Source organism: Onychostruthus taczanowskii, unplaced genomic scaffold (genome assembly GCF_017590055.1).
Source record: "Onychostruthus taczanowskii isolate IOZ18803 unplaced genomic scaffold, ASM1759005v1 scaffold87, whole genome shotgun sequence".
Taxonomy (NCBI): Eukaryota; Metazoa; Chordata; class Aves; order Passeriformes; family Passeridae; genus Onychostruthus; species Onychostruthus taczanowskii.
The window spans coordinates 2646454-2659349 of record NW_024506662.1 but is presented as its reverse complement, the minus strand read 5'-3'; the positions used below and the strand labels follow the sequence as shown (position 1 = coordinate 2659349).

The following is a 12896-nucleotide window of genomic DNA, read 5'->3' as shown; positions in this document are numbered from 1 at the left end:
CTAGCCCATGTATGCTTTTCTCATCAGAGACCCAGCCCTGAGTGCTCTAATTTAGCTTCTGTATGCTCTGGTTCCATGTGTGGTCATTTTTGCCTGTCATTCTGTGTGAAACTGGAATTACAGAAATGTGTGTGTTACAATAAAGTTCATGTGAGCTGAGAATGTGCCCTGAGCATTTTACAATGTTGACATATACTTTGGTCTGCTCATTGTTTAAAGGATACATCTGAAGAATAAAATTTATGTAAGTGGGTTGATAAACATTGGCTTGGTGGAGCTGTGTTAATTCTGTACTGAGGGATTCTGTACTAACTCTAAAATTCAACAGGCCGGCTTGCAGTCCTAAGATGGTGTATTAAATGGCTTGATTTTAATTGCCTCTGCTGTTATCAATGTAGTACTTCCCTTCATCATGTGTGTGCACTGATCTCTTTGTGTTTAAATGAATGATGGGGTGAGTTAGAATAGAAAACTTTGTAATTCTGCTTCACTTTATTTCTTAGCCAAAGTGAAAGAGAGGAATTTGAAACAGAGTTCAAACAAAAGTATGAACGAGAAAAGATTCTGCTGACGGAGGAAAACAAAAAACTTACAAATGAACTTGATAAGGTAAGTGCTGATTGGTTGAGCCCTGAATTTACAACTGTTGTATGCTATGTACAAAGTGGACAATATGGAGCTGCATTGGTTATTACTAACTCTTAACTGAAAGCAGAAATTAATGTTGCACAAAAAATTGGTGATTAATATTAGATTTGAATGGAGTATCTACATGCATCTGAACTCGAGAAGGCATGTGCATATATATATATATATATATATATATATATATATATATATGCATATATGAGTATTTATGTGTGGGAGTGGAATTAGATGGTCTTAGATTTTGGTAAGATTAATTCTAGACAGCACCGTAAGCCAACAATAAAGGATTATTTCATTGTGTGACCCAAATATAAAAATACATCGTTAATGATGTGATTACTTAGAGTACATTTGCATGTCAATCGTTTGAAATACCAGGGCCCCTCCTACCCTTTGAGATTGTTACTTTGAGATCCTAAAAAAACACAAATGATAAGGCATATTAACTGAAGTGTGTTAAGCAAGAAATAATTACGATTTGTGCATTTGGATTGTCTCTTTATTGTTCATTTTGACAGGTTATTCAAGTTCATTGTTCATTATCCAAGTCTTGCTAAACTTGTCTATTCCTTTTGTAATGCATTAGATTTTCTAAAAATATGATGAAAGTACAATGTTCTTCAAAGTAAGCATGTTTGCATGTCTGTGCTCAAATTACAGTATATTTTCATACCAGTATAAGACAGACAATATGTATGCCTATAGGTAGGCTTAGTCCAAGAACACTAAGAAAAAGCATAGTCACTTTGATAGTTTTTCTGCTCTCTCTCTCTCTTCCCCCATTACCTTTGTATTTTTCTTGTCAAATGACATATAATAAGTAGGAATATTTAAATTATAAGCCCATTTAAATGATAAATAGGGTGTGGAGTTATTCATATTTGGAGTAAAAAGCAAAATAGATTTTAAATTGGCCATTCTATTGTCGTTTTGAATTGTTAATATATTTCAGTACTAAAAGAAGCTTTCACCTGGGATTTCATTCTCCTAAGCAGACCTTCCTATAAAGTCTATCTGGTCTCTGATTCCAAATTGACGCTCTGAATAATTACTTAACATAATGAAGGTTTAGTTCCCAATACCAGCTTGTGTTAGCTGTGGCTTTTGTCTTGCAGAATGTGCCTGTATGAATGGCAGCAATTTGAATGAGAGAGGTTAATTGCTAGGTATAACATATTGTATGTGGAGATGTGCATTTAATTTCAATTTCCCTGTCTGCAAGTAAGTCAAATGAAAAATAAGGGAATGTGAGACACCTGGAGAATCTCAGGACTGTCTCATGCCTGTATCTGTTCAGTCTCTTTCTCCATGGTTACTAAACAAGGGAGAGGTTCAACTGTCTTATCTGAGCCATAACAATTCTCATGCCTTTGCTTTGCTCTTCTAGTGTAGATTTTTCTATGCAGAGCATTCCATACCTATATGGTGCGAAGGAGAAACATTCTAAGACTTTTACAGGTATTAGGAGACTAATTCTCAGAAAACTCACTAAATTGATAGAGTAAAAATGTTGTTCAAGTCCTTAAAAGTGGCTTTTCAGTACAGCTAAGGTTATACAAGAAGAGATTCTTATATAAGTTTATGTAAGAAGATATTCTGGCTTTTTTTTGTTACATGGTGTTTATTGTGATGACCAGTACCAATTCCTAAAGCAGATGCAAGGTGTGAGAGAGGGGAGCACATGGTTTTGAGTCTGCACAGAGAAGGAGTCAGAGCAGTTTATACTTTTAACGAGTTGTTTAAATTCTCCTTCAGCTCACCACCATGTTTGAGAGGCTGAGCATGAATAATCGGCAGCTGGAGGAAGAGATGAGAGACCTGGCTGATAAGAAGGAGTCTGTGGCTCACTGGGAGGCCCAAATCACTGAGATCATCCAGTGGTGAGTGCTCTGCTCTCATGGCATGACAGAAACCCCTCAGTATGTGGTGGGGCTGGTGCTGAGTTTTTGTCTTTGCACATGGCACTTGGAAGTGCTGAGGTGAAACCTCACACCCGTCTGGGATTCTGCTGGGGTTTTGGCTGAGCTTTTAATAATGCACAAATCCAGAAAATTGTATTCCTCCTTAAGAGTGAAAGTGTCTCACCAAACAGAGCTTTTCAAAGTGCAGAAGAATCATGGCCTTTGGGTGTGGCTTGTGGCTGTGGAAGAATGCTGAAAGGAATCATGTGCTGAGCTCACGCCTCCGAGAGGGAGCAAGCCTGGGAAAAGCAGTGGCTGAGTGTTTGTGTCTCAGCTTTAATTTCCTCCGTCTGCTTGGCATGTGGCAGAATGAAACAAATACAGTGCAACTTTTATGTGATTTTTTTACAAGGAGAGTATTTGAGACTGTACCACAAACCCAGTCAAGTGATGTTTGTAATGGTACTTTTGCTAAATAATGATGCTATCTTTTTAGTGTCTTCTGTCCAGTTCTGTTAAATGAAAGAGAAGGAAAAAAAGGTTGAAACTACTAAGAGAAAAAGATTGTGTATGCTGAGATTTTCCTCTAATTTTATTTTTCCTTTTCATGCCTGCTTATCTCCCCTCACCTTTAATGGTCCATTGCAGTGTTTCACATCTACAAAACCATTTTACATTCAGACATTTTATTTTACAGATCATCCACTTCTAGGAAGATTTCATCATGATTTTTTAATTTCATCATTCATTTTTAAGTTACTGATTGGTTATTCCCTCCCCCTGTTTTTCCTATCTCATGTTAGTGAAAAAAATCTAATTTGTTGTGTCCAGGCAAAAATGGGAAACATTGTTTTAGAGAAAACTAGTTTGGTATTGTCCTGTTAGTTCAGATTTTTTTCTCCAGATATAGAGAAGTTTGGCTTTTCAATAGTGCCATGTAAATATATAACAAGGCAAAAGGGCCATCCTCTGGGTTTCCAGTGTGTTTTAAACAATGTTTCTTGCCTAAAAGTATGTAATGCTGATCTGTGTTATGAAGTCCAGTTTGTCTCAAGGCATTGTATTTGTGGCAGAAGTTAAAAAATGTAAAGGGTCCACTTTGTGCGTGTTTCTTTTAAGTTTTGTGTCTTATAACGTTAATAGTAGTGGACAACTCGAGTAACAAAAATTAAAAAAAATACTTAACTGGTACTTTAAACAGCTTTTAATTTCTGGCTAACTGGAAACGTTTATTCAGGAAAAAAAATCAAGGTAACAAGTGAGACAAGTCTATAATTTCACATTCCTTATTGCTTTAAGGTAGTGCTTATGTGTCACATTGCACCTAGGTAATCAAACACAATTTTTCAGATTTACATGTGAAAACACTCATATAACTTGGCAGTTGTAGGAAAAGACAAATCAGAATTAATTGTGGATTGTTCCACTTAATACAATGTAAAAATGTACCAACAGCCATTACAAATGTACCTTCTCCTTTACTTTATGAGAGTGTTTAATATTTTAAGGTGTATTACTGATGTGGCTCAGGGAAATGATAAAGCATTTTTCATGTTAAGGATGTCATTGTACAGGGTAAAAAGGTTTGGGCTTCAGTTTTTTATTATCTCTGAAGAAACATACAAGACTTAACTTTCTGAATGACAAACATCATTTTACTGATCTCTTATGATAACATAGTGTCTTCTAAATAGTACAGAACTAAAAATTAAAGAATTACGTGAAAAAGAAAAAATAGAAGTACTGAGGGCAAACATTAAGGGAATTTTAAAAGTCTGGCTTGGTTCCAGTTTTTCATCACTAAACACATCTCAATTTTCCCTCCATACTTTTCTCTGCTTATGTTAAATTTTTTTTTCAGCTATGGGAGGCCTTATCTTAGGTCACATTTTTTCCTTGTTATGTTTAGATTTTTCCATGTGTTACTCAGATAATCTGGTCGTGTCCATCTGCTGTTCTTAGAATTCAGCACTGAGGCTAGGCCCTTCTCTGGGGAACATGGCTGCTATATGAAGTATTTAAGCATCTATTATAGTGATAAATATTGAAAAAAAAAAACCAAAAAAACCCCAACTAATTTTGGAGAAAACTAGTTTTATTTAATCAGTCACAAGCCTGTGTTTTCCTCAGAAGAACATGCAGTACAAGTCTGTACCTGTCCACATCTTCAGTGTGACTATGGAATGCCTCGGAGCTAGCAAAGTAGGGGAGAATTTGTGGGCTCCCTCTTCCAAACTTTACAGATTTCTCACACAATATTGCATTAAAATATGTATTTTGGGTGCATTATTTCTACCTCCTAAAAACTGCCATGCTCTTAGTGTACCATGATCCAGAAAGGATAGGAGGCAGTAGAAGGAATTAGTTCCTGGGTTTGTGAACAGCTTGCTCAGCAGCCTGTAGTAGTTCAAGGGATTGTTTTAGCCCTGTTTGGGGTAACACAAGCCCAAGAAGTCCCTAAATTCTTTTAAGTGCTTTGTCATCTAAAGCACACCTCTCAAGAAATTACTTTGAATTCACACTTTGGATGGTTAAGATTTGTCACTTCCTTCATGATTTCTGGGGCCCTTCTAAATTGCTATTTCTTTCAGATTTTATAACTTGTGAGTAATTTTAATGGCTTATCACATTCCCTTTAGCTTTTCCCTCCTTTCTTAGACTGCTTTATTGCATCTTTAGGAATAATGTATGAAAACCTTTTCATCTTGCTATTGCTATCTCAAGATACCATAAACAAGGCAATACTTTAATATAAACACTTGAATCAGACTTTCACTGCAAATTCTATTGTGGACTCAACAGACCCTCACGGGTCATTCAGCCTTAATGGAGCTATTATATTGACGAGTTTATATTAGCCAAATCACTCATCATTCCTTGACAAGAGTAAGAAATATGGAGGCTTTTATAGTGGGCTATAAATTTTCCTGTGGGAGATGGGAAAGAGATTAATTGCACTGGAGGTTAATGCAGTCACTTGAAAAGGGAATATTTTAAATAGCCCTGGTACTGTATTTCTGTGCTGTGCAGAAAAGAGGTGGCTGGAAATCTTGGTAGTGATTCCCAGTGTACTTGGCAAGAATCTTGACTTGGGAGGGATTAATCTAACCTAGTTGTAGAAGTGCTAAGGTAGACAACTCAATAAATCCCCATGACTAGTACTCTAGAAGTCTGGTTTTCTCACCACTGGTTGAAAAAGAAACCTACGCAACTCCTATCATATGGATAATTCTGTTTTGTTGATTATGTGGATGAGTTTTACCAGTTTTACCTTTAGAGTGGATGTTAGGCTTAGATTCAGTTGCCCAGAAGCTGTAACAGTTTTTTGCCACAATATTTAGTTAATATTTTCCTTATCAGCCAGATTTTTTTGTGCTATTGTTGGTTTTATCTTAATTGATCTCATTGAAAAAATCCCAACACAAAACCACCACCAAAAGGAAAAAAAAAGTTCCAGCTACTCCCTCCCAACACTTCTAAACTAAATCAAACCTAAAAAGGCCCTGAGATTTGGGTTGGGGGTTTTTTGGTTGTTTTAAAATCTGTTTGTCCTCAGGAAAAAAAAAAAACCTCACACAAATTGTGAAGAAAATACAGCAAAAATTCTGTGCATCTTCAACTGTTAAGAACTCAAGCATGTAAAATTCTCAGATGTGCTGTGTCTGAAGTAAGAATAATCAGAAATTAATTAACTCTAAAATAGAACTTCTGGAAGGCAGGGTGAAATTTCAGGGCTTGGGAGCAGAGGGAAGTGTTAAAAGTTTTTAGAGAAGTATTTTTAAAAAAACATATTTTATTGGAGACACCAGGGGAAAAATTAAAAATTAAGTCAGAGACCTTGAGTATACTGGTACAACAACAGAAATTTAAAAGCATTGAGAGACTAGAGGAGTCATGACTGTCAGATTTCCTTGGGGTTTTTAAAACAGGTTAAAAACCTGTCTTACACCAGAGCTTGGTGTAAGACACCAGGGCTTTAAGACCACTTCTGTTGAGCAAAATTCTTTAGTCCTCTGGGTCCACTTTGTATTGTAAAGTATCCCTGCTGGAGACCCAGTCTGACTTCCTGAGCATCCTGACAAACACCATGCAGGTAGCAGCCAGTGGTTATTTGACAGTTGTCATGATGTTGGCTCCAGCCAAAAAGTTAAACTTAATTGCTTAAAATATTGCTCTTTTGGGTTCTTTGCATTAAGTAACTCAATTTGCAAGGGCAATTATATTGAAAACAGAACAGTTAATCCAAATTTTCAGTGAAGAAAGAAGTGGCTGGGTGGAACCTGAAGAACTTTTCTTCCTTTGGTCTCTTGCTGTGCTTGTCAGGGCTCTCTGTCAAAATGAGGACCAGCAGTGCAACATCAGTAAGAGTTCATTTGCCATTCTTGCACTTTTTAACTTTAAATTTAGTTTTTAAAGCTACCAAATGGAACAGCCCCAGCAAAACAGTAACAAATAAAAAAGTTCCAAGAGCTCTTGGGCCCACACAATGTTTAATAACGTATGCCATTATTGAGAGAATTTTGCCATCTAGTGGACAACAAAACCACTTCAGTTCCCAATTGTACTGCTTTAATTTGTTGTCTTCCAGAGCTTGAGGAGTTCCCTTGAACTCAGTACACATATTTGTAAATATTTACTTTGTTTTCATTTTCTAGATTTCTGCTTGTCTGTGGAGCATCTTTTTGAGGTTTTTTTCATGTGCAGATTTCAGCATTTGAAGCCTGAGGGTTCTGTGCGCCATAAACCAAATAACTGAAGTGTTTCCTCACCTTCCATCACAAAGGATCTGTGTGACACCATAAAATTGGACATAGAAATTGGACTTTTTTTTCCTGCAAAGATTTTATGTGTCATTAAAAATAGAGACAATTAGATGCTGATTCCTAAATCTCTTTTCCTCCTCATACATCAGGAAAACTTACTCTTACCTTGAGAGCCTCACATTCTTTTTTATTTCTGCTTAAACTTTTTTCTTTTTACAGTGTATTTAATTATGCATCTACTACATCCAAAAATCATCTTTAGGTGGTTCTCACATCTTTTGCCTACTGTTACAGCCTTAAGTGGTTTGTGTAGTCTCAGATTATCAGGTTGTCAAAATGTGTCATCCAGAATGTTATGGGAAAAGAAGTTGGTGTGCAACTTCCACTGAGTTCTGATATACCTTGGGAAAAACAGTGATTCATTAATATAAAAACTCTCACTGACTTTTAATAGTCAGGACGTGTAGGTTTTCTCTAGATTCCTCCCCACCTCTAAATTATAAGCAGGAGACAAAGAAAAGGCGGCCCAGTAAATGCTTGTGTTTTCATTTCGGGTGTGAGATTTGTGGAAAATGGTTGCTAATTTTTCTTTTGGCTTCTCTGTATTACAGTAGTCTGTCTTCCTTAAATAAACCTTAAACTGCACACCCAAAAGTCACCACAACCTGCAGATGTTTAGCCCGTGGCTTTCATGGTGTGGTCTTGTCCTAAGGTCACTGTGGGAAAGTTCTTCAGTTCCTTCCTTGCCCTTGACAGTTCAGGACAGTGCTCCCTGTCTTCCTTGCCTCCTGGCAACTATCTGTAAATCTGTGTTGAAACTTTTCTAATTAATGGTAAACTTGCAAGCAGCAGCATTTCCATGTTCTGTGTGTGTATGAACCCTGTAGTGTCAACCAGAAAAACTTCTAGGCACAAAGGGGGAATCACTTCCTGCTGGAAGGTCGCTGCAAGACACAACCAACCATCTGGAGCACTCTCATCTCCAGTCAACAGACTTAGGGTTAGAGTTACTTTTGAAGATCAGGGAGCAAGGATAAGTTAATTCTCATGAAACAGAAAAAATAGGTTCCCACTTCCCTGTGTTTTATTTAAAGCTATTTGAGGTTCAGTTCTTTGAGCTGGTCCTAAAAGTTTCAGTGTTTGGTGTTGATAAGACTGAACTGTGATCAAGCTGTGGTATTGCCCTGCTGGTCTCTGAGGCAGCTCAGGAACTTGCATAAGGCCTGGTGTTGCAGAACTGGGATTCTGTGGGCAAAATGAACATGCTTAGAGCCAGGCATGTAAGGAAATGAGGTGGGAGGTATGGTGTTGTTTCTGGGTTTTTTTCTGTTTGTTTGTTTTAGGTTTTTCATAAGTTACTTAGTTTCAGTGAGTTAATTTTTTTAGCAACTTTCTATGTTAACACCTGAGGCAAAGTGAAGAAAGAACCTTCTGTTGTGATTAATCACAAAAAGTTGTTGTTCTTTCTTTGTAACTGATGATCAAAGAATCTGAAAAACAGGCATGTCTCCTCCTTGTTGTCTTTACACTCAGAAAACATGTCTGGATAGAAAACAAGCTCAGTGGATGAGAGAGCCTCTTCTGGCTAATGCTGTTTAATAATATTAAAAGTAGACTCTCCCTGTTTAATTAGCACTTCTTGAAGTAACATCACTGTTCAACTACTAGTTCTCATAGTCAATTGGTACAGTAAAGTTAACCACGAGTTCCAATATTATCTGGACAATTGAATTGTTAATTATTGTTTGTGAATTTTGTCTTAATTTACTCCCTAAAAATAGATTGAAAGATTTCTTTCTCACAGTCTCAATTTCAGGTATTTGATAGGTAGTACTTCAATTTTCAGTCTTTGTCTTAGTGATGCATATTGTTTAATGGAACTCCACAAAGCAGCAAAAAACTGGTTCTGTGTGATTTTCTGTTTGGGTTTTTGTTATTGTTGTTTTTATCCTTATGTTTTATGACTCTTTTTGTATTCTATATTTATCTGTTTCTGGTTGTTGGTTTGTTGAAAAGACTTCTGTTTTTTCTTTAGATTCTTTGGTTATAGCACTTTATTTTTTTCTTACGTAATTGTTTAGGGTAAGTGATGAAAAAGATGCTCGAGGTTATCTTCAAGCCTTGGCCTCTAAAATGACAGAAGAGCTGGAAGCCCTGAGGAACTCCAGTTTGGGTGCAAGAGCTACAGTAAGACTTTACTTCCATATGTCAGAAGGTTTTTGTTTGTAAAAAGCCACTGATTTGACAGTTTCAGCTGCAGCAAAAATCTGTCTGTAGAGTCTATGTTAATTGAAAGTTAAACTTTCCTAGAGCTTCTGAATTACTGAATACCCAATTTATTGTTCGTTAATTAAACACCAATATCTTTATAATGTGATTTTATCTTATGTTACAGTTGAAGTCACTACTTTATAATCAGATATGAATTTGTTGAAGCAAATAATGTTTTTGTTCATGAAAACCTTCAGGTCTTTCACTTGTGAAACAAGTGAACACTTGGATGTCCTTCATAGATGGCATCTGAATTGAGGCACATCAAAACCAGATTTCAAAAAGTCTCTTTGCTTTTGAGATCAGCATAAAACATAAAATTTGTTACTTGAGTTCACGAATACTAGTGGTAACATTACTCTTAATTTTAGATTCGATTTCAAAAAGTCTCTTTGCTTTTGAGATCAGCATAAAACAAAATTTGTTACTTGAGTTCAGGAATACTACTGCTAACATTACTCTTAATTTCAGATTATTTTGTAATTAATGAACTCTTACAATAAGAACATAATAGACTGGGAAATGGAGTTGTTGAAGGTAGTTACATTCCTCATGTTCAACTTCCTTTCCTCTTACTCTTTCTAATCTCATTTGCTGATTCTTTCCTAGGACATGCCCTGGAAGATGAGGCGCTTTGCAAAGCTGGATATGTCTGCAAGGCTGGAGCTCCAGTCTGCTCTCGATGCTGAAATCCGAGCCAAACAGGCTATTCAGGATGAGCTGAACAAAGTCAAAGCCTCCTGTATCTCTACAGAGTGGTAAGACGGAATTGTTCTCATGCAAATTTACTTCAGTACCTCCCAGGAAATGTCATCAATCATTATTTTATCTACCTCGTCTGTGGAAATTTGATAATGAATGATATGCCAGTTTCATACACCTAGATGAGAAGAAAGCCCAACATCTCTCTTCGTTGTTTGAACAGCTGAGCACTTCATGGGGAAAACTGAGATCTTGAAGACTTTCAGAGGGAACATGTTCTCTTTTAATAGTATGATCTCTCCTAGTTGTGGTAACAAATCCAAATTCAAAGTTTGGGTTTGTGTCTTAGGTATATTCTGTTCCATTTTGCTGATAGCTGCACTGGGTTAGCTGACTAAAATTAATTATTGCATACTGATTTGCACTGTAAGAAGTAATGATGGTTAATGGACTATTATGAATTTTTTTATTCCTTCCTCAGACCTCTGTCTTAATCACTTCTACCTCACCACTCCCACAACAGAATTTATTCTGAGTTGTGTAATGCCTGAAACAGGGCTAGGAAGTCATTCCATTTCTAGGTGTCCAGCTTCAGCTCAGAGCACTGCTGGGTTTTGCAGCTTTAGGAAAGCAGTAGGACAGAGCTGAGATTCAAGTGTGTTACCTGTAAAATAGGAACATCTGGTTCACCTACCCTGAATGTTTTTCAGGCCAGGTAATGTGATGACAGGCAGCATTGGAAATCCTATAAGAACAGGAGAACCAGTGTTTGCTTTGACAGGCAAGAATGAGAAATGTGCTGAAATTGCAGAGTAGAATTACCTCTCAGCTGTGAGTCAGAAAGCACTGAAATAACTAACTAAAGGAACTGAGAAAAACAATAGTTCAACTGAATCTTTTACTATCACGGGTACTTAATTAGCAAATCAATTTTAATGAAAAACAGGACTTTCTAAAACATAAAAATACATACAGTCTTTTTTTTCTCATTCACATGGACACAAGGTCATGCAATTACTTAAAAATTAGAAACATGAAAAACATGAACCTATTTAATAGATAAATGGCTTTTTTTCTGTAAACTAAACAGGTCCCAGTAGATTTATTCTGGTATTTGAAGACATCAGGAGCAAGAGTGACTTGTATCTTGGGTTCTCAATACTTACATATATTTTTTGTGTTCTTTTGAAGTAAATTGCAAGAATCTGAGAAGAAGAACCTGGAGCTTTTGGCAGACATCGAAAGGCTGAAAAAGGAGACAGAGGAGCTTAGATCAGAAAAGGGTATGGCAACTGATATCCAAGTAAATAGTGTGTCACATTGGTGGGTGCAACTTATCAATCAAGTGTCAATCAACCTTGAAACTAAAATATGATACCAGCATGTGGGCACAACACCTGTGTGTCAAGGTGTACCCATAGCAGTTGAATTTGCACTTCTGACACTTGTAATAGACCTCAGTTTTGTTGGTACCTTTGAACCAGTAAGGTATAATTTGAGTTGAAGCTGCATTGTTTTTATTTGGCCTGTGTGTAGTGTTTTACTGCCAGAAAACTGTTAGAATATAGATATATTTCTAACCTTTTCTCCTTTATGATGGGTGAAGGTATTTAGACATCAATACTGATCATAGTGTTGTTCATCTCCGAGTGTTTTGGGCCTGTCTACACAGAGAGTAAACAACTGCAGAGGAATTTGTAGCATTTGTTTGTTTCTGGGGTAACTCCATTGATGGGCTTTGCAGCCACATAGTGAGCAGTGTGGTCATGAGTGCTTTGCTGTGGTATTCCAAGTATGTTCTGGGGTTACTGTTGCATCTGTCCAATACTATTTTGCATTGTTTCTGGGAGAAGAGACTTTTTTGGTGATTATGCATTGAAAAAAAAAAATTCATTAAGAGTTGAATAATGATTTGGCTGATTCTTTGCAGTTTCTGTAGTAGCTCTAAAATTTGTGTCTTATGAGGCACATGGGAAGAAGTATTTTTCAGGCCAAATGGAATTACCTAATTTTCTGTAGTTCTGTGAACTGCAGAATTTAAATACCCTGGCAACAATTTCTGCACTGGGATGTCAAATCTTGTTTGGCTTTTCCAACTTAATGGCTGGTTGGTCAATACAATATTAGAGTTTACATTAACCTCCTATATACAGGCCTTCCAGTGCTGATTGACTGGTAAAAATAATTCAAACTATACAGAACATTAACAAATGGTGGTATAGTTAGCAAATAAGACTTAGGGAATTGATATTCCCTCATCTTGATGCTTAGCACTGATACCAGGATTATGTTTCCTCCAAGTGCTTGGAGAGAAGCTGTTGATAGCATCTCCCTGGAGACAAAAATACTTTGTCATGTTTAGGTTTCATTTATATGGTCTTGAACTTCCTTAAATATGATGCACAGTTACTTGACTTCTGAAATCTTCCTTTGTGTTAAATAATGTTGTGAATTTATAATTTGTATTTCGCCCTATATTTTTTCCAGTGTTTAAAACCTTATTCTTCTGGCGAAATAAACATTTGCTCTTTGCTGAAAACAAGCAAGCAAAAAAGTACTATTCAAGGAAACATAAGTCATGTTTCTTAACAGAATTATATTAGTAATATTC

General features: G+C 36.5%; 1 protein-coding gene across 9 annotated transcripts in view; it reads left to right on the top strand.

Moving 5' to 3' along the window:
• The window catches only part of CDC42BPA (CDC42 binding protein kinase alpha), a 183156-nt gene that overhangs the window by 126032 nt on the left and 44228 nt on the right, over positions 1-12896 (top strand). For all 9 annotated transcript variants that reach the window (XM_041425099.1, XM_041425098.1, XM_041425105.1 and 6 more), the window contains 5 exons: positions 504-609; positions 2404-2528; positions 9394-9499; positions 10193-10341; positions 11477-11568. In XM_041425099.1, coding sequence (XP_041281033.1) covers positions 504-609; positions 2404-2528; positions 9394-9499; positions 10193-10341; positions 11477-11568 — 578 coding nt within the window. The remainder of the gene's footprint in view (positions 1-503; positions 610-2403; positions 2529-9393; positions 9500-10192; positions 10342-11476; positions 11569-12896) is intronic.